The 20,718-nt window shown below is 34.3% G+C and overlaps 1 protein-coding gene across 23 annotated transcripts in view; it reads right to left on the bottom strand.

Moving 5' to 3' along the window:
* Nucleotides 1-47: 47 nt before the first annotated feature.
* Nucleotides 48-20,718, bottom strand: part of LOC128217639 (rap guanine nucleotide exchange factor 6-like) — a 72,081-nt gene continuing 51,410 nt past the window's right edge. For 9 of the 23 annotated variants that reach the window (XM_052924927.1, XM_052924920.1, XM_052924978.1 and 6 more), the window contains 14 exons: nucleotides 20,608-20,715; nucleotides 19,475-19,501; nucleotides 17,656-17,914; nucleotides 16,051-16,150; nucleotides 15,492-15,619; nucleotides 13,602-13,685; nucleotides 12,562-12,708; nucleotides 12,025-12,256; nucleotides 11,179-11,277; nucleotides 7,878-8,102; nucleotides 5,898-6,146; nucleotides 5,010-5,099; nucleotides 2,547-2,717; nucleotides 48-1,698 (listed from right to left, as the gene is read on the bottom strand). In XM_052924927.1, the coding sequence (XP_052780887.1) occupies nucleotides 1,655-1,698; nucleotides 2,547-2,717; nucleotides 5,010-5,099; nucleotides 5,898-6,146; nucleotides 7,878-8,102; nucleotides 11,179-11,277; nucleotides 12,025-12,256; nucleotides 12,562-12,708; nucleotides 13,602-13,685; nucleotides 15,492-15,619; nucleotides 16,051-16,150; nucleotides 17,656-17,914; nucleotides 19,475-19,501; nucleotides 20,608-20,715 (1,963 nt within the window). In that variant the 3' untranslated portion in view covers nucleotides 48-1,654. The remainder of the gene's footprint in view (nucleotides 1,699-2,546; nucleotides 2,718-5,009; nucleotides 5,100-5,897; nucleotides 6,147-7,877; nucleotides 8,103-11,178; nucleotides 11,278-12,024; nucleotides 12,257-12,561; nucleotides 12,709-13,601; nucleotides 13,686-15,491; nucleotides 15,620-16,050; nucleotides 16,151-17,655; nucleotides 17,915-19,474; nucleotides 19,502-20,607; nucleotides 20,716-20,718) is intronic. The other 14 variants (XM_052924994.1, XM_052925027.1, XM_052924944.1 and 11 more) reach the window with 13 other exon arrangements.

Genomic DNA, 20,718 nt, shown 5'->3' with positions numbered 1-20,718 from the left:
TAACCTGTTAGTTTCTCATTTATGCAGTAGAAAGAAAAGAAAATATATCAGTATTTCTTTCTTTATTCAGGTTGATACAATGAGCGATAGAATGATAATCTCTCAGAATTTCTATATACAAAGTGATAAAATGTGCATAAACTAAACAAATGGCCTGCATCAAATAAAATTCATAACTTAAAATGAACACACATATACAAACGACTGAATATTGTGATTTATCTTTTTCATAAAATCTCTTGATTTAAATTTACAAGATCATGCAAAAAAATAAATTAAAATCCCTTTTAAATGATCTTTTTGAAAAACGGCACCCAAGTAAATTCATTGATCTACAATGTCATTATAAATTTCGCTGGACCATGTCTGTGTTTTTATCATTCAAACACGCTACAAACCATCAATATTTTACTTTCCAAAACTGCAAAATACTGGTACAAAATTTATTAAGTTATGTTTTAAAACTAATGTTTTATAAAAAGACTACTAAAATCTGAAATATTATGACTTTACAAATCATTTCTTCATACTCCTATGACTTATAGAAATCTTGCAATACTGGTTCAAGTTGTGGAATATTATTTCATTTGTAGCTTACATTTCATAATAGCGTTACCGTCTACCTTATACATGTAGATACATATACATGTGTGGAACAAGAGTACATTTTAACCAATTTCAACATAAAACGTGTAATTTGACAAACACTGATACAATATCTGTCTGTGATGTTATAGTTCAGTATTTCAGATGATTTTGCAACGATCATTACTTATCACATTCTGGTTAATCCTAAGTCAGCTGTACTAAAACGCATATAATAATTACATGTAATATTAACTATAATATCTGCAAATGTAAGTTTCAAGACATCAAGTCAAGGGCACTATTTCAGGTTATAATTGACAAAACCTGTTTTTGTATTACAAATACCTTATGCATGTTTTACAAATGGTAACATCGAAATTCAACAACAGTATCAGACCACATATTATACCATTACAAATAATGTAATGAAGTAACACATATTGCACCTTTTATATTTTCTCCCAAATCTCTGCATTATGTCAGTCCAACGGAGAATGTGTATTATAAAACATATGGTAGATATATGTATAAATGTAAAATGCAAAACGCATTGTTTCATACAGTCTTGGTTTATCATTCACAGATCAACCATTTCAAACTTTCCCATCTTAAATATAGAGTATTCATTGCTTCAGATCTGTACTCCTTGCACATTCTGCACATTTCAAATACATTATATTGACAGTTGGCAATTACATCCATGCCTCAAGTTGGCAATTTTGGAATTGTCTAATATTGGCAACTTCAAAAATACCTAAAACTGGCAACTTGAATAGCTTTATATTGGCAATTAATCAACTTCGCACACTTCAACAGCAGCAGTCCCAAGGAAGGTAACTACAATTCTCTAGGCAGATAATTTAAGACCCCAAGGGAGGCAATTCCTGTTCTTTCCAAGGGGAAGCCATTCCCCATGTCTAACTTCAGTCCCTTCTTTGTGTACTTTGCAAGGGAAGTAACTCTGGTTTAATTCATCTCCAAGGAGGCTATAATTTCCATGCTGTCAACCAGCTATCACAGATGCGCTTCGATTGTCTCCCTTTTCCCAGTTTTGCCATAATACCGTTCACACAGCAGAGACTATTTCCTCTTCATTTTCGTCATTGATGCCTGAAAATAGGGGACATAATTATTGAGAACAATGATTTTCATTAGTGTTGTTTAAATTAATTGAATGATATTAATTTCCTACAAATTAAGGCAATATGAAATTGTGCATGAAAATTAGAAAACCATTCTCCGCATTTATAAGAAAGCAGTACAAATTTTGTTAGATAAAAATACCGAATACCACTCGCAAAATGCATTATTGCAAAACAAGGAACATAAATATTAGTCAAATAACAATGGTAAAATTAGTTCAATAAACAAACATGACGCGACCTAATGAAATTAGCATTCCAAGACATCAAAAACCACAGTAAATGCTAGTTTCTAATGATAAATTAAACACTAGGGATAATATTAATATGAACATTAATACACAAATATGCACTGTCCACATATAACAGCCACAGGTGGCAACTTACGTCAAATGAAGTGCGCATGGACTGAAATGTGTGAAAACTGCCTGAATACTAGGCCTTTACATTCTAATGGGAATGGTTCAATCTTGTTTTCTTCTGCATTCTTTTGGCATTTTTGTTCTCATATTTTTTTGCATTCGTTTGAGAGACTTCTCTATAGGTTTTCACATTTTTTATTTCTTCTATAAAATGTTCCAAATGCAGAGTTATTAAATATTATGAACATCTTTTTATTATTCATAACCTTTCTTACAATTAACAACAATTAAAAATAAATCCAAATGTTTAAAACCTGCAGAAGCTGACCTATTGGATAATAGGTACGACTTGGTCACTAACAATAGTTAGGAGATTTTGAACAAATGCAATCAGGCGTCCTCGGTATCAGCCATTTACATTGAAAGCTTCACACAGTGGCTGAGCCAAACCTACCCTGCTGTGAGGGGTCAAAATCATCCTCCGAGTAATACTTGTTATTTGTAGACCACTCAGTATTGGCTGACCTCTGGCGGGCAACTTTGGCCATATAGGTGGCCGACTGGTAATCAGGCAGAGGGGGGCGACGGACGTTTGTATATGCAGTATGGATGTACTGACTGTTAGCTGTGAAGAAGGGGAAAGAAACAGAAACAAAAGGATAAGTATAGGTGGTTTCTAAAAGGCTTAGTTAATACAAGGTTTCATACGATATACATATGTGTGGCAATAGCATGTACACAAATGTCTATATATAAAATGGCATTCTCTGAAGGATGAGTACCGCATGCTGTGACTTATATTTTACACAGATGAAAAGTGAAAATCAGGATGCAAAGCTAGGTCATTCATGATACCATGCACCATTAACAGGGTCCAGGTTTAAACCAACCGTGCCCTCTTGATTTAATACACTTCTATTTTTTTATTTTTTTGTTTGAAATTCGTTATACAGAGTTTCTTTGATTTTCATCTGTGTGAGAGAACATTGTCAGAAAAAAAAAATATTCTAAAAATGTGTTAATCAGTATTCATAAAACATTTCATAACCAACAACTGCTACGAGCAAAAAAGTGTTATAATAAAAGATTTAAAACTTGAGCACAATCCTACATCATTAAAATTATAGTAACTGTCTTAAAAGAGCACAGGCAATGGATGCCACAGCTTGTTAGGTCTTACCTATAAAACAATGGTCATAACTCCTCAACTAGTCATAGTCAATAGTTATGGGCCTTGTTACACATGGCAACATGTATGTACTGAGTTTCATGTGAATATCTTCTTTTATGCTTTTTGAGTTATGGCCCAAGTCAAACAAGGATGGCGATAACAACACCAAGGCTACCATTTCTTTGAAAACCAGACAAGTTCATATTATGACATTTAACCATCTGCCATGTTAGTGCCACCAGCAATACACCAGTACCAGTAAGGGAATCATATATACCATGAACCAGATGTTTAGTATAACACCAAACATATCACGCATGTTCTGTTTGATAATGATTTTCACACATTTCATGGTTAACAGTTTGTCTTCAATATGGAATCACAACTACAGCTCAATATCACAACTGGACAAAAACAAAACCAAAATTAATCTTTAGAATTCTTTTTCTGATTATTTTTTAGTAAAATAAGGCCCCCACACAGTTTGTTATTCACTGCTTAAATTTTCAGCTTCAGTTGTTACATTAAGAGAAATAGTAACATATAGCACCATGTCATTTGTGTGAAATTCACAACAATATAATAGCATGATATCAAATGAAGTTTATATAATAATGATATCACAAAAATAAATCGGAGATATGGATGATGCACGAAAATTTATTAACACTTTTGGTTGGTCAATATTGATATGTATTCTTCCTGCTCATTCAAGTGTTAATTTTGCATTGGATGAACTTCAGTAAAATTTACTTTATAAAGCCATCATTTTTATCTTATTAAAGAAGACTTCATTTAAAAAAAGCTAAAGCTTTGAAGGCTACAAAACATGTGTTCCTTTTCATAAATAATAAACACTGCCGTTAACTTAAAAAGGAACGATGTGTTACATGTGACATGCTATAAATAGTGAACAAACAAAGGTGATAAAACACAAAACACACAAACATGACGTGATCTTTGGGGAAATAAAAGTGTAATGAGAAGTCAAAAAAAATAAAAATGGTCAGTTGATGAAATAATCAGATGAACCCGAATCCATGGATGATGTTACGTAGATGGACGATGTTACGTAACGTAGATGGACGATGTTACGCAGATGGACGATGCTACATAGATGGACGATGTTACGTAACGTAGATGGACGATTTTACGTAGATGGACAATGTTACGTAACGTAGATGGCCGATGTTACGCAGGCGACCGATGTTACGTAGATGGGCGATGTTACGGAGATAACTGATGGTGTTATTTTGATGAACATTATGGATATAGGACCTGTGAAATATAGCGTTAGATGACATGACCATACTCAGTTGATTAGCCACAAACAACAATGACAGGGTTAGACGCTGATGAAGATCGTGTATCAGGGAATGGACAAGAATATCACAATCCTTTTATTTCTCATATTCCATTTTTAGTTTGTAAATTTTCTAATTACATATGATCCACTAATGAACCAAAACATGCTTTCTAAAAATAATAAAAAAATCACTTTTGATCTGACTTAACTCCAATGTATTCAAATATAATTTGCCCATTTTTCAAAAGTTTAATTTCAATAACTTACCTTTAGCTTAATAGCATATCTTGTTTGTTTCCTACTTGTTTACTGATAACTTCACCATACATGCCCCCCAAAACAACTTTTGATCGCAATGCAAAATGATATTCTCCAATATCCCTGACACACATTTGACAATACTGGGGTAATGGCTGAGTGTAACCGAAACCGACACACACCACAAGTACCTTGGGCGTTCTGCATCACAACGTGATAAGGAGGTAGCGGGGGTCGCTGCTGTGGTAGCCCGGGCAACGAAGGGGCACCTGCTGAGACAACAAGCTCTCAAGGTTAGTAAGAAAGGAACAGCTTCTTAAACTGCAGTTGTAAGCTTGCAAAGTAACCACAAATAAGCCCTATGAGAGCAGACAAATAACCTATCAATGAGAAAAACACAACACATGTTGACAAATAATTGAGGGTGTCCTCGGTAGTTCAATAAGCCAAAAATAAACATATATACATGTACAATGCCATTTTCAAAAGACGTAAATAAGGAAATGAATGCACGATTCTAAGCTTGTACTTAATTACCTTCTTGAATGCTTCATAAGGAAGCATTTTACATATTAACTCTTGATAGATGTACTCTTGATAGATGTTATCCAAGCAATAAGGAAAATAAACATATGAAAGTGAAGGATTTCAGCATTCCCATGCCAGATAAGTCCAAATAAGGATTCAGATTTTCAGAATTTAACGTTATGAAGCATTGGAAGTTTTCATGCTTGGAAAAAGGATGTATTGGTAAGCCAAGCCAATTTTAGAAAATGTCTATGTTTATTTAGAAAATGTCTATGTTTATTTTCTTTGGACAGCTTAGTAAATATCTTTTCTCAACTTTCAAAAAAATATCATGTACCGTAAATACATTTTTTTTAAATATACTTTACATAGACAGTAGTCTTCATAGCTTGAAAGAGTTTCATTTACTCTAAAGTTGTTTTTTTCCTTTCCTCAAAAGCCACATTTCAACAACGACATGAGCCTCCACTGTGTCCAATTAGCCAATACATATACCCTGCAAATTTGCTTTTTTCACACGCCAAAACATTTCAGTGACTCACCTGACTGTGGAGGAGGGTGGTTGGGGTAATGATGCTGTTGCTGAGCATGTGACGAGATATGGTTGCCAGAGGAGGTTGAAGATTTCCGTGACAACGCGGGCGAGCTGTTGCTTGGTAATGAACACGTGCTGTGGTTATCGTACGTAGAGGTGCTCGCGTGACTCGAGTCAGACTCGTACTGGCAGGGAGCACTACTGCTGCTCTTGATGCTGGCTGTGGGTGATTGAGACTCTGTGGAGTTTAGTGAACCTACAAGAGCATTCATGGCAAACGTAAAAATCATGACAATTTGTAAAATAATATACGGCAATTTGTAAGGAAATAAATGGAGACTTTCTTTCAACAAAATTTGAGAAGAGAGACTGGTATGGAAGACTTGTTTCCATACATGCCATATTTTCTGGAGACCATTCAGGGGGATTTGTTCAAAAGGCTGAAAATTCAGGGGGATTTTGGTTGTATTCAGGGGGATTTTTTTAGCAGGTCTAAGTTGGCGAAATTTTAAAGTATTTTTAGACGCAAGTACGAAAAAATGTATTCACATATAGTTTGTTTTGAAAACCTCTTAACTTTTTCATTATACAGAATTATTTTATGTCATGATTTATCACATTCTTATGATACACTGTCATGTCATACTGTAATGCACTTGCAGAACAAAATATGTCATTGGAAAAATATGTTTTCGAGACAATTAAATTAAATTTACCTTCCTCCAAAGTCTTTTAAAAAAATGTGCTTAATTCTATCAGCTTGATGACTTTCAGACAATATTAAGAGAATAGAATAAATAATTAATTTCTTCCTTCCAAAATAGTAATATTTCTTTGCCTTTGATAATTACTACAAATTAATTGATCACTTGTTGTAAGTTTCCTTTTGGCATTTCACCCTCGTAGAGTTGTTTCTTTGCATTCAGTTTCACTCACATACTGTGGTTTCACTTACTTTGTCATTATTGCCTGATGTAAAATTTCTAAAAATAACAAAAAAAAACGGGGACCGGGACCGGGGGGATGGATCGAAATTCCGGGGGAATTTTTCCCCCACAGGGGATATGGCATGTATGCTTGTTTCTATCATTGAAATTGTAAGTGACCAAAAATGAATGGTCGACCAAATGTAGCACACTTTGATCATTACTACCGTACTATACTGTGTAATGGACACACTTTTTTGCCCCGGAATTCATTTTTTTTTTAAAAGCCTACGTTCTATCTATAGCATTAGGCTTCTGACTTTTTTAATGTTCATTTCTGGCCGAACTTACTATGGATGGCAGTGTTGTTAGTTGCATTCTACCATGTGTTTGTAATACATGTTGTGAACATTTACTTACAATATAGTACAGCTGCTTTTACAAATAGCAATATAAATCGTCCTATACACAGCATAATACGGTACTTTTGTTAAGAGTGAAGCTGGTCTTCTTATTTTATAAGCAAAACAAAAATGATACCAAATAAAATGCTACCACACACAAGCTTACATGAACTGAACCAAAAGTGAAAGAAATGTTTTCAAAGAATGAATGCTACCAATGTTACAAGGAAAGCAAGCAAACATGTTGAACAAAACATCACAAGATGAAGCATTTAGTAGTCATGCTTAAGAGACATGGAAAGAAACTATACTTTGGGATTCTTGTTACCTTATTCAGCGAATTTGAATATTTTGTACTAATTATATATGTGACAGAAATATCTTTAGCATACTGGTCTGAACACTGTTAGAATGTGTCATGTATATTGAAATTTTTATATGACAACACTTAAAAATGCATTCATTTCGAAAATTTAGAAAATTGATTCTATATAATAATTACATAAAAACAGAAAGCTAAAAATAATGCTCTCTAAATCTCTCTTTAAACCTTTAAAACTGATAGCAGCATTTTTAAACCTGCAATATCACTTGAACTTTCATTATAACGATCAATTATGATGTTTGATGCTAAGTGACAATATTCTCCTGCCTTACCAGTGCGACTAGGTTTCCTATGTGCTATATTGCTAAGGCTGACAACCGACGAGGATTCTGACGTCAGTAATACCGGCGGTCGGGAATGTCGAGGTGACATTGGTTGACGTCTTACGCCAGATAGGTTTGGACTAGTTATAGAGGTTAGAGGGTTTTTAGAATCGTGGGTTTTCACTTTTCCGCTGAGGGCCATAAGCTTTCTTGTGTTTTCTACGTTTGCAGCACCTGTTCAGGAAAGAAATTTAAAAATTCTAGCATGCATGATGAAACATCGTGCAACAGAAATAAAAAGGCCCACCTTTGTAAATTTGGTTTTCAATCTTCATGCTACATGATTATGCTGAATGTGTATACTGTCATCAAGTTTTGTCAGATTTCAGTGTTGTTAATAAGTTGAGAAAAAAACATGCAAACCAAAATATAAAGCCAAACCAAATTTGAAAAGCTTTTAACACTATAACCATCTTCAGCAGAATTTGGGGTACATTACAAACTTAAACATGGCTCTCAGTTTCAAACAAATCAGGCTTATTTCAAGGAAGCAGGAATCAGCTTCTTTTACAGAATTGAAGAATGTTACAGAGCAACCAAAAGAATAGAGGTTTAAGTTATTCTACAATATGAGATCTTAAAATGCACGAAATATCAGGGAATTTAATGGTATTAAGGAGAACTAAATGCAAGAAACTGACAGAATAAACTAATACAAGAAAATATCAGAAAAAATGCACAAAAAAGAACAAAATATTTAATGCAAGAAATTAAAGAAATAGACAACTACTTTCAACACTTCGTGTGAGGGCTATTCCAGTTAAACATATGTCCCACCCCAGGACGGCAAAATAAAGAAATTCTGTAGGGGGTAGGTCTTTTTCTTAATTTGCTACTGTAGGGGGTGGTGATAAGTCCAATTTCGCTTCTATAGGGGGGCGTCATTTTCTTTTTTGCTTCTGACCGTATCTGCTCATTTATATTCACTGCCTGATGGTGAAATACCGGGGTTTTTTTTATCCATATAACATATTTTACCGAACGTCGTGTACAGAATTGGTTTGGATACAAATTTTCGCGATATTACGAGTCGGTTCCGCGGTACCGGAAATCAGAAGAAGTTGCGTCCCTTGACAACAAGATGGCGGAGGTGCCAGAATTTGTAAAGTCGTGGTCGAAGACCAACCTACAAAATTGGCTAGAAACCAATAGTTGCGCCGCATGTGTGGATACGTTTCGCGGTAAGTATACCAAATTGCAGTGTTCGACACTAACGGGGTCCCGGGATCCCGAGGACACCAGTTTTTCAGGAGGGACACCTGAACTTCGAAGTCCGGTATTCCGTCGGGACACTTAAATTTCTGACTGATAAACGCTAAATATCAATAAATAAGTAGCATTTAATTAATTTATTACCTAAATTCGGGCTCCCTAAATTTCTTGACAGCACATGTCAAAACAATATTATTAATTATCATTATCGGACTCATCAAAGCGAAAGTATAGCTGACTATTTGACTATAGTTACGTCATGAATCTATAAATAAACAGGTCATTTCACAGGCGCATGCAGGTTAACGCTTCCGTTTTGTTGTTTACATTTTAAACAAGGTCAGAGCTGACAGAGATTTATTATCGGTAAAATACTTATGTGGAATTGTTTTGCTTATGTGTCAGAACCGCCCAAAAAGATGCCAACTCTGATGATACCTTTTATATAATATGATGCGACCTTTGAGTATTTACGACACAAAAGAACTGCATCCTACATTCAGCATTCTTTGTTAATTGGCATTCAACTTATCAATATTCTTTGTTAATTTTAAAGACATATATTTTATGCCTTGATAAAAAATAATAGAAATAAAATTTGCAGGGTTTTATTCATTATTTCAATAAATTTATAAAATTTTATGACTTTTTGGCGCGAAAATTAACATGTATACACAATTTTTGGTCGTCTGCTCTTCCAGTATGCACTACGACTGTTGGGCAGTCTGATTGATTTATCAACAGCTCTACTAAATATTGATTGGAGTTTTCACAAGCCAGATGTAATATTCCTACAGTTTCTTAATGAAAAGCACCGACATTTGACAAAACCCTGAACCATGATGTATTTTATGCGTATTTTCCAAAAATCTAAAAATAGTAACAACATCAAGTTTTTGTTTACATTGTATCCATCTCTGTTTTTGACTGAAAACAAAAGGGACTTAGACATTCTCCCGCTTTTGAACCCAATCTACCAACTTAGAGACCAAAATATACCTCACTGCCATTCAGTGCTACTAACCTGTCATTACATGCTGCTGAAAACATGTATAATAATTATGGTGGTTTATACTTGCATTACAAATTGAAAAGTAAAAGGATGTTGAATTTAATATTAAAACAGGCTCAACAATGAAAAAATGTAAAAAGTGGAAGGGACTCCTAATTTCAGGAAGGGACACCTGATTTCAAATGTTGGTGTCCCTTCGGGATCCCTTGGAAAAATGGTTAGTGTCGACCCCTGACATTGACAACAGTTGTCTACAATTTTATTAGAAATCATAATTTGTACGTATTGCGTAAATGTTATAAATCCGAATGTTTCGTCCCCTTAACATTTCGACCACAAGGTATTTTTAGGTTGTATATAATTACATGGGTGAAAGTTTCAGCCTCATGTGGCTTAATATGCACTTATAGCAACATATGAAGAAACAAGAGAACCGTGGTGTGTAGGTTATAGTCCATATAATGGAAAATAACCAAATTTATTAATGGAAAATAACAAAATTTATTACAAGCAAAGCCCAGTAATAAGTTTTGTTGTTTTCCATTACATGAGCTGTAACCGACTTATAGTTCACCCTAGTTTCTAAGCCAATCATCGAACAAGGCCGTATACAGCGTGCCCATTGGCTGCTCGAAGTTCATTTGGCGCGCGCCATGTCTGTTGACCTAGTTATAATAATTAACTTATTGGGTGCAGATGTGATCTTATATGAAACCTATTCGAGCAAAGATTTGAAAATCTCTGGGTGATGATTGGCTTAGAAACTAGGGTGAGCTATAAGGTCCTATATAGCTCACCTGATCAAAGAGTTACAAAAGAGTAATTGCAAATAATCTTTGCATATAGACGTATAAAAAAATAAACTTCTCAAGGGGGTCCGAATTTGCTCAGAAAATATTCTAAAGGGGGTTCTTTTCTCATCAAATAAACTTCTCAAGGGGGATGGTCCATTTTGAAAGTGCCTTCCTGGGGTGGGACATATGTTTTACTGGAATAGCCCTGACTGAACAGGATATAAAAATGTACCAAATTTAGGTCCTGTGACCGTGTAGGCAGGCTTCTTCTCCTCACTGTTCACATTGCTAGAACTGGCACTGAGGTTTGGTGAAGATTCCGGTTTTTTAGCTGATAAAAACAAGTTAGGAAAACAGATGAAACAACAGCAATGCGATTAAAACCATATTAGGGAACAACGGTATTTCCTTGTCTACCCACTGTATACAGACAAAACTTACAGATTTCAGTGCTGTTCCTGATTCAAATAATATATAAATAATTCTTTATAATTGTCTTAACAATTTTATTCTTTTTTCACAAACAACATTACTCCTTGTTGAAAACATCAGGTCCCATTTTCTCAAAATATCTTAAGCTAAGCTCAATATATTTGTTTGGGTTTGATTTATGTAACATTTACATTCTTCAGAGACTTTGGACTTAAATTATCTTTATGATAATCATGACACTGAAAACTATTCTTTTATTTCGTAAAATCAAGAAAGAAATTGTGTTTAGTGGAAAGCTACTTAAGCCTGTAGAGCTTAAAAACTTCCGTGAAATTTGGGCCTGGGGTTTTCATTATCATGATGACTTTGATCTATGAGAAATGACCATGAACACCAAGCTGCAGCACACAACAGTCCAACAATATCTTACAATGATTTACCACCATCCATTCAGTTAAAATTGCAGATACTGTAGATTTTGCGAGGTTCTTTTTTCTACATGTTTTGTTGTGGCTAATACAACAGGTTGGAAATGTGTACAGTATAAAGCTATTTACCAAGTTTTTAAATTGCAACATGTGGGTTTTGTAAAAAAGTCCTCCTGAAATTCCACCAATCTACAGTAGCAGAATGGCACTGTCCCTACCTTGTTGTGGTTCACATGTGTTACACATCTCTGCCAATTTTTCTTCATCCCGGATGTTTGGCAGGTTACTAAGGTACGACTTAACCCTCCGCGTCATCTGAGCCTCTTCGTACATTTTCCGAGCATTCGGCACCGTTGATGCTCGCCGATTTTTTGCCCGTTTCATAGTTGCTACACCAAATATTGCTGAAGTGTCTTCTTGTCTTTGAGAGTTGAAAATCGTGTTTAAATCCTAAAAAGTTATGTTAAATTGTTAAAATTGTTCAGTCAAAATATATTTGAACAAATGTATCCATTGCATTTCACAGATAGGGCATTTTATTACTTCAAAATTTATAAAACTGAGATATGTGAGTTTATATTTCGTAAGAAGTATTATAGGTACAGGACTAACATTTAAACATCATAATTGACATTTTCACACATGCTTTAAAATTATTCATTGAAACTTACAACTGAATGTAAATACCTGAAAAGTACGGCCTTGAAAACACATTATTGTACAATACTGTAACAACCACAATTCAATTTACTCACTATCTGAGGTGGACACATGTTACACATGTGCCTCACTTCTTTTGCAACCATGCGTAGTTTCTCAAAATTGACCAGACCTTCCACTTTCGAGTCATTACCGAGATCTATAAACGTCAGATCCTTGTTAACAACTGGGAAGAATGGCAACTGAAATAATAGATTGCATGCTGTCAATGAAACTGTGCGTAGGAAATATAAAACTGCCGCAATAATTGTGTCCTAAAACAATGAAAACATTTGCATGCACACTGGAACAAAAAATTCATAAATATTCATACTGAAATATGGATATACTTGAAAATGAAATTCTGCAAGCTTTAAAAGAATAGAATGACAACATTAGCTAACTGACCTCTAGGCTAATAATATCTGCTATAATGAAGCAATTGCAGAAATTACACAACACAGCCAAAAATCAATGAAATGTTGTTGGAACCAAATGGAATTACATTCAAACTCTCAGTCCAAGCATTGCCCTTTTCACTGAGATGCAGATTAGAAAATTGCATTCATTATTGACCTTTGACCTACTGACCTAAAATCAATATTGGTCATCTGCTGGTCAATGGCAATGTAACACCAAAGTTTCATGGTCCTATATTAAAACATTGACAGAGTGCATAAAGCCGTTGAAGGTCTTGACCTTTGACCAACTGACCCTCAAAACAATATTGTCTTCTACTGGTCAATGGCAACCTCTTAACAAAGTTTCATGGTCCCAGGTCAACAAGTTCTCAAAATATTGCTTAGAAAAAAGTTGTCATAAGAAAATTGCCTGTCACATTGACCTTTCACCTCAAAATCAATATAGGTCATCTGCTGGTCAATGGCAACCTAACACTGAGATTTCACAGTTTCAATGCCATCTTTAGTGAATATATTGAAAAGTTTTTGAGTTATGGCCCAAATTAAAGCTTTGCAAACCAACCATGGCACTGACACCCAGGACAACAAGCCCATAATGCTTTCACAACATAGACTTTTTGTTCTTGAAAAAAAAACCCAGAAAACATCAGACAATGGAATAAAAAGCACTATACCATAGGTGGTTGAACAAAGGGACTGGAGAGGAGGTTCCGGTACTTGGACATGTTCCGGGACGGGTCCATCAACTCTTCCAGGCTCTGAAATATTGCGAATGTACATGAACATAAGTAAAACAAGAGGACATGAATACACTGCAGAATCAAATTTCGCTATCTCTGAAACATTGTGACTAAACATTGAAGGCACATGTGTATTAACCACTATAGTCATTCAGACCTAATGTAAGCACAGCATCTTTATCCATGATTTTAACTGAAAACAATTTCTTTGTTTTGACCAATATTACAGAAATGTTAATATGAATTCGACAAGAACTAGCATAGGACAACCATTCAACTTAGAAATGAATACAATAATGATGTGATATGTGCCTCAAATAAGCAATTAAAATCAAATTAACAAGAAAACAAGAAACGCCTCAATGCGAGGAAACCAGGTTTTTAATGATTGACAGAACTGAGTCATGAGATTCAGTTTCAATTGTGTTTTTTCTCTATTTTAAGTAACAGTGACCTTGACCCTAGGGGCCCTTAATGCAATCCCATGGATGTCTTCCAGAAACTCTTCCTACATACCATGTTTGATCACAGAATGTCAACCCTAATTTAAGTTATTCAATACCAACCAGTTTCTTGTAACAGTGAGCTTCACCTTAGGGGCCACAAATGCAAATCCATGAAAGGTCTCTATAAACTCTTCCTATATACCAAGTTTTGTTGCAATATGTCAACTTTTAATAAAGTCATTCAGTAACAACAATTTATCTATTTCTGGTAACAGTGACCTTGACCCTAGGGGCCCATGAACCAAGTTTGGTCACTATAAGTCAAACCTAACTAAATTTATTCAATAACATACATGTAGGTGAGTTTAATGTCGCCCTCCAGCATGCCCGCCCTAACAACGATTAAAGTTATTCTAATAACAACATTACACTTTCTGAAAACCTGGTTAAAAATAAGACAATGTGCCTGTCAAACGCAATGAATAAAAGTAAAAAAAGTCAATCAAGGGCCATAATTTGAATTTAGGGTTATTATGGAGTTATGTAACCTAATTGTGTATGTCTACTGTGTAAACTATGAAGGGCATTGAAAAAACAATATTTGAGATCCGAGTTATTTTTTCATACTCAAAGTTGCCCAAAAACTTTTATGTTGATCAAGGGCCAAAATTTGTATTTTGGATACTAAAGAATTATGAAACCTTTATTGTGTGATGGCCATAAACAACTTTGTCAAGTATTAGGTCAATTGAATGAGGAGTATAGAAGAAATAAAAAAAAACACACAAAAAAACTTGCCCTAAACCTTTCACTTTAGTTCCTAAGTCAATCAGGGGCCATAATTTGTACTAATGTTGAAATGGTGTTATGTAACCTAATTATAAGATCGTCTTTAATAACTGTGTGAGGAAATAAGTCAATTGAAATTGAATGAAGCGTATAGAAGCTATTCCACTAGAATTCCCATTAAGTACTCATAGTACAAACTAGGGTTGTTTTTTTTCACACTTTGCCATATTTTTTAATACTTTGCTGAAAGTGTTGACATAATGATAAACAAAGAAAACATACTTAGCTTTCGTATTTAATATTGCATGGTTTACAATAACCATTTGCCATTTGAACAATCCATAAAATAATCAGCACTGTGAACAAATGTCATGGCTTTCTGATTTGACAATTCCTAAAGTATTTTATGTATGATAGAGGTTTTAATTTCATTATCTTGAATTTTCACGTCTTTTGCCTGCGTCCTATCTATGGGTGTGTCCTATACGTGAACATTTACTGTTCTTGTTTATTGCAATCAATCAACCATGAATGAAATTTCATTTCACTTCACTTATCATGAAAATTGACTTTCTTTGATTTAATTTACCTCAAACATTTTCCTGTATTTGTTAGGCACCTTTTCCCAGGTATTGTGAAGTCGAGACACAGATGAATGGCTTAGACCGCTCACTATGGCAAACATCGAGTTGAAGTTCTTACACTCTTTACAATGCCCTGTAAAATACACATTTGAAAAATATTCAAACTCTTATTACGTATGGCTGTACCCTCTGACTTGTGGCATGCATATCAAATGTTAGATTTCAGGTAAAAATGTTTGATATAATCTCTCTTGGTAGAAATTCTTTCCTATGAAATTGTGTGATATGGGGGATAAAATCTGGAATGTACTATCCTGAACGATGTTAATTCCTATTCATATGACATTGAGTTCCTCTGATTCTCCAGCTACTGTTCTTATATAAGGTACTAATGTTTACAAAAATGGCACTGATTTCCAAGAAAACATCATGCATTCCAAGAATTAGAAGTTATCTTAAGAACAACACCTGGCCATATCTTTTTTTCTAATTGTTGTTATTCCATGAATTCATCACATTAACCTGCTAAAGTATAACAAAAGGATAGGCAGGAAATCGACTTACTTGCAATTTTGATGAAATGTTTGACGATTTTCATGCGTTTGACTAGATTGCTTTCTGAACAGATCTCTGTGACAACCCAGAACATCTCCTTGTTGGCCAGCTGAAAATGTCATCAACAGTAATAAGTAATTTTTATAATAGATCCTTACTTAATTCTTAGATACATGCATAAATCAATAGTTAGAGATAGCTACCATTCATAGTTTAAGCGTGTATTACATATCTTTGCAATAAAATACATGAACATAAAAAAATTAACACTCTTCTTCAGCAAAATCGATAAGGTTTGAGTTACATTAAAGCTGCATATTTAGTTATATAAGACTGCTGACAAAAAATCAGATCGTAGGTTTTCATATTTCTGTTCAAAAATTAATGTTTTATGGCCTAAACTGTTACTAACGGTTTAAGAACAAGAGCCGTCGTAACACAGCGCGCTCGACTAAGCCGCTTTGACTTAGAAGTGAATACAATAACGATGTAATATTACCAAGTTTGGTCTCTTTATGTCAAACCTAACTAAAATTATTTGATACATAAGGTGACTTTGATGCTGCCCTCCCACAAGCCCGCCCGAACAATGACGCAAGTCATTCAAATAACTTGATTTCCCATTATGAAAATGTGGTTAAGAATATACAAATATGCCTTTCAAAAGAAATTAAAAAAATCAATAAAAAAAATCAAGGGCCCTAATTTGTATTTAGGGTAAAATGGAGTTATGCTTCTTGTTGTAAGATGGTTGTAAATAATTTTGAATTTGCATGAACGGTATAGAAGTTTTTTTATTAAAATCCCAACTTGCCTTCAACTTTTACTTGCCTATAACTTTAACCTAAGTCAGTCAGGGGCCATAACTTGTATTAAGGATATTGAGTTATGTAACCTCATCATGTGATGGCTCTGAAAAACTGTGTGAAGTATTAAGTCAATTGAATGAATGGTATTGGAGTTTTAAGTGAGAATCCCAACTTGCCCTAAAACTTTTACCTGCCCTAAAACTTTAACCTAAATCAATCAGAGGCCATAACTTGTATTATGGATAATATGGGGTTATGTAACCTCATTGTGTGATGGTCTTGAACAACTGTGTGAAGTATTAAGTCAATTGAACAAAGGGTATAGAAGTTATTAATAAATATCCCAACCTGCCCTAAAACTTTAACCTAGTGAAGTATTAAGTCAATTGAATGAAGGGTATTGGACTTAAAAGTGAAAATCCCAACTTGCCCTAAAACTTTAACCGGACGCCGACACCGACGACGGGGCGAGTAGTATAGCCCACCTATACTTTGAATAGTCGAGCTAAAAATGCATAAAACATCAATTTTTGAACTTAAATATAAAAATCTGCGATCTAATTTTTTGTCAGCAGTCTTATATAACTGGTTTCCATGGATTTTCGCAAAAATTGGCTCATTCCAAGACAAAAAATAAAAAAGTAGTCAAAACATTCAATCTGGGAGAGTGCAGCTTTAATCTAACATTGCCAACATAATAATGTTGTTTAAAAGACTGCTTTTAATGTTACAGTTTCAAGGTAACAGTTATAATCTGAAGCATACTATTCAAAACGTTAAAATTTTCCAAAATCTAAACCCTTACATCTGAAAACTTCTTGAGATTTGGAGCACCATATTTGGACTTCAGTTTGAAGATTTCGTCAATGTATTCTGCGGGCTGAATTTCCTTGAACACCTTAAAATCCTCTAACGTCAGCTGTGAGGCCACTTCACATGGGTTGAGCTGTGTAAGGCTTATCTGCGCCTCCTTCTTCAGATCACCCATCAGTTCGTCAGGCACGAGCGGCTCTGTGCTCAAGTTGTTCTTTAAGTAATACCTGAGTACACAGGGTAGAGGTCTCCTGAGAGATTTGGTAATAAAGAACAAAAAGCACAGAATTAACCTTTGACCCCTGGCCTTTGCTGCTAGAGCATCATGGGAGTTAGACAACATTGAGCAGATGTAACGAGGATTCTCATTGGTTGGCTATCATGGGTGTTGCAAGATGAAAGCATGATTGACCAATCAGATGATTTCTTCTTGTAGCCGTGTATCATTTGTCAGAACCAAACATGGACTAATTGTACACAAAAACAATCCATGCTTTAATCTTGCAAATACTCTTGAGTTATAAAAACAGAAATAAAATCAAACAAAAACTTAAGGTTCATTTTGGTTTGTTAGTTTTTTACAAGTGTTAGGTATGACTTCAGTGAAATTTAGTTTTGTTATGTGAAAAATAAATGGTAGTTGGTATACACTACATGCATCAAGTTTAACAACTTAGACCAAGTTATGGCAATGCTACACAAATTGATGGTAAATTTACAAACTGAATAAATTAATAATCGTAGAAACAGCATGTACATGTATGGTAGCGAGGTAAGCAGGAGATTTGAAACACAAGCAAGACATTTAGCTCTTCAGTTAGAGTTGTTAGAACAACATTCAAAGCAAACAAGCAATGTGAAGTTTTAAGTTAAACACTAAAAATTCTTGGAAAAACTCATCAACACTGTCATTTGCTTAAAAAAGTGATAAAGCATTACTACAGTTACAACTTGTTCTTCATTTATTAAGTAATATTAAAAAATGATCTTATAGCATGAACACAAACACAAAGATGGGGTAAATGATATATGAGAATTATGCCATCTCTGAACTGTAAAACAATCTGACAAACATAACAAACATTAAGAAAAACAACAATGATGTTAAAACAATGATGAATGAGGAGAAACAATTTACCACTTAAAAACTAGATGTATTTTGTGTAGGGGAACAAGGTGGGTGGGGTAAGTTAGGAATAGCAGTACACATACAAGACTAGGCAGAGCATACAGACATTCTGAGCACATGCTAACCAGGCCACATTTGTCAACACAGGTCATGCACATTAACCACGGTCACCCTTCTGGCTTCTTGATTTACTTGATTTTTGAAGGTTAACTTTAAATGCTGCAACATGTAAATGTTATCCGCGAATATCTACTTACACTAAAATACGTTTCATTTTGATTTTTGTCATATTAAGGTATTAGATAAAATATGTCTTCTACAGTTTTAATGATAAACTGACTAAGCGTTAAAAGCCAACAACATGAACTTGGTATAAAGGACACTCAGGTTTACAATTTTGCATGCAACCAACCATAATATTTAAGGTCCAGTTATAAGATATTTTATCTTATCTATTATAGGGCTGCATCAAATAGCAGGGTATAAATTAGGTTTTTATTATCATGTTGTCTAACTGACCAATCATTTGCCTCCATTAAAAACTAACCAATCACAAGTGTGATCCATCCATGGCAGAGGCCAAAGTTCATAGATTACACGTTTCTAAAAGATAAATCTTTCAAAATGATTACATTGAAAGTTCAATACATGGTTATATACTTGAGAAAAGAGTGGATTTTACCTCGCATTAACATAGCCAGTCCTTTCCCTAAATATTATCAAACATTATTAATAATCTGATTATAATTTAAGTCAAAACATTGATACCATACCATATTATACTAATTAAATGTTTGAAAATCATATGATGTATAACATTTTTATTACATAGCTATAATTGTGAGATATTTCTAGCTATTATCACACCACGCAGTTTTCTACAGCTTTTCTAAATCACCTTAAATTAGTTTATGGAAATGAAATAAAAACCCTAGCAACATGTATTTGTTTGATAAACTCCATCACCATCAGTGATCTGCTAAAATCCTTATTTTATCTTCACTAGCCATTCCAACAAAATTACGTGCAAACATTATGTGCAAAAACCATTGATAAGTTTTAATGGATATATAGCTGCTTTTTTCTTTAACATGTGTAACCAAAATGAATGGCCTTTTACAATAAAGGGTGGCAACTACTTTTTATGTAAAAGAAGGGAGGCAAATCATGATTGACTACTTTATATTCAAGGCCAGTCTACCAGTGTGCATTCCCTCTAAATGGATCCATCTACTACACGGCCTGGGCTATTCTAGCATACAGAATAAACTCAGCTAATAAAGTATGAAGAATAACTACGGTATATAAGTCTACCACACCAAAAGTTAAAGGTGTTAGGAAGTTAGCAAAAAGTTATTAAGATATAGAAAATGAAAATTAAAGCATATAATTAAAGTCTTCTGATTAAATCATAAATCTTAATTATAAACCAAATCATTGTGATGAAATTATTTCCTTATAAACAGAAATTGCTTGGCCTTTCGTTCATTTGAGTTTCCGGTATATTTGAAAAAACAATGAAAGAAATATGTTCATCACAACAACACAAACATGTTGAAACAGAACAACTACACACTCAACACCAATGACTCCACAATCACTTCTTGTTTTATAACAACAAACAAATAACATACATAGCTATAAAATAATCCATCAAACTCTTGTAAATAAAAATTCTTGCATTTTTTTCCGCATATTAACAAAGCCAAGGTTGAACAACCAATTTAACCAAAAAAAATATCTTCCAAATGAAATGTGAAGTCATTTTGTCTTAGGTCAGGCAAAGAAATCTAGCAGTCCATTATCAGTACTCACCTGCCATTGAGCGTAAGCCTATCCGGAAGATTTTGTAACGTGTCGGGTAGACGCTTCTGTTTGATGAAGCCCTCGGACTCAACTGTTACCTCACATAGTGAGTAGTTACTA

This window comes from Mya arenaria, chromosome 2, assembly GCF_026914265.1.
Source record: "Mya arenaria isolate MELC-2E11 chromosome 2, ASM2691426v1".
NCBI lineage: Eukaryota > Metazoa > Mollusca > Bivalvia > Myida > Myidae > Mya > Mya arenaria.
This window is presented reverse-complemented; position numbering and strand designations above follow the sequence as displayed.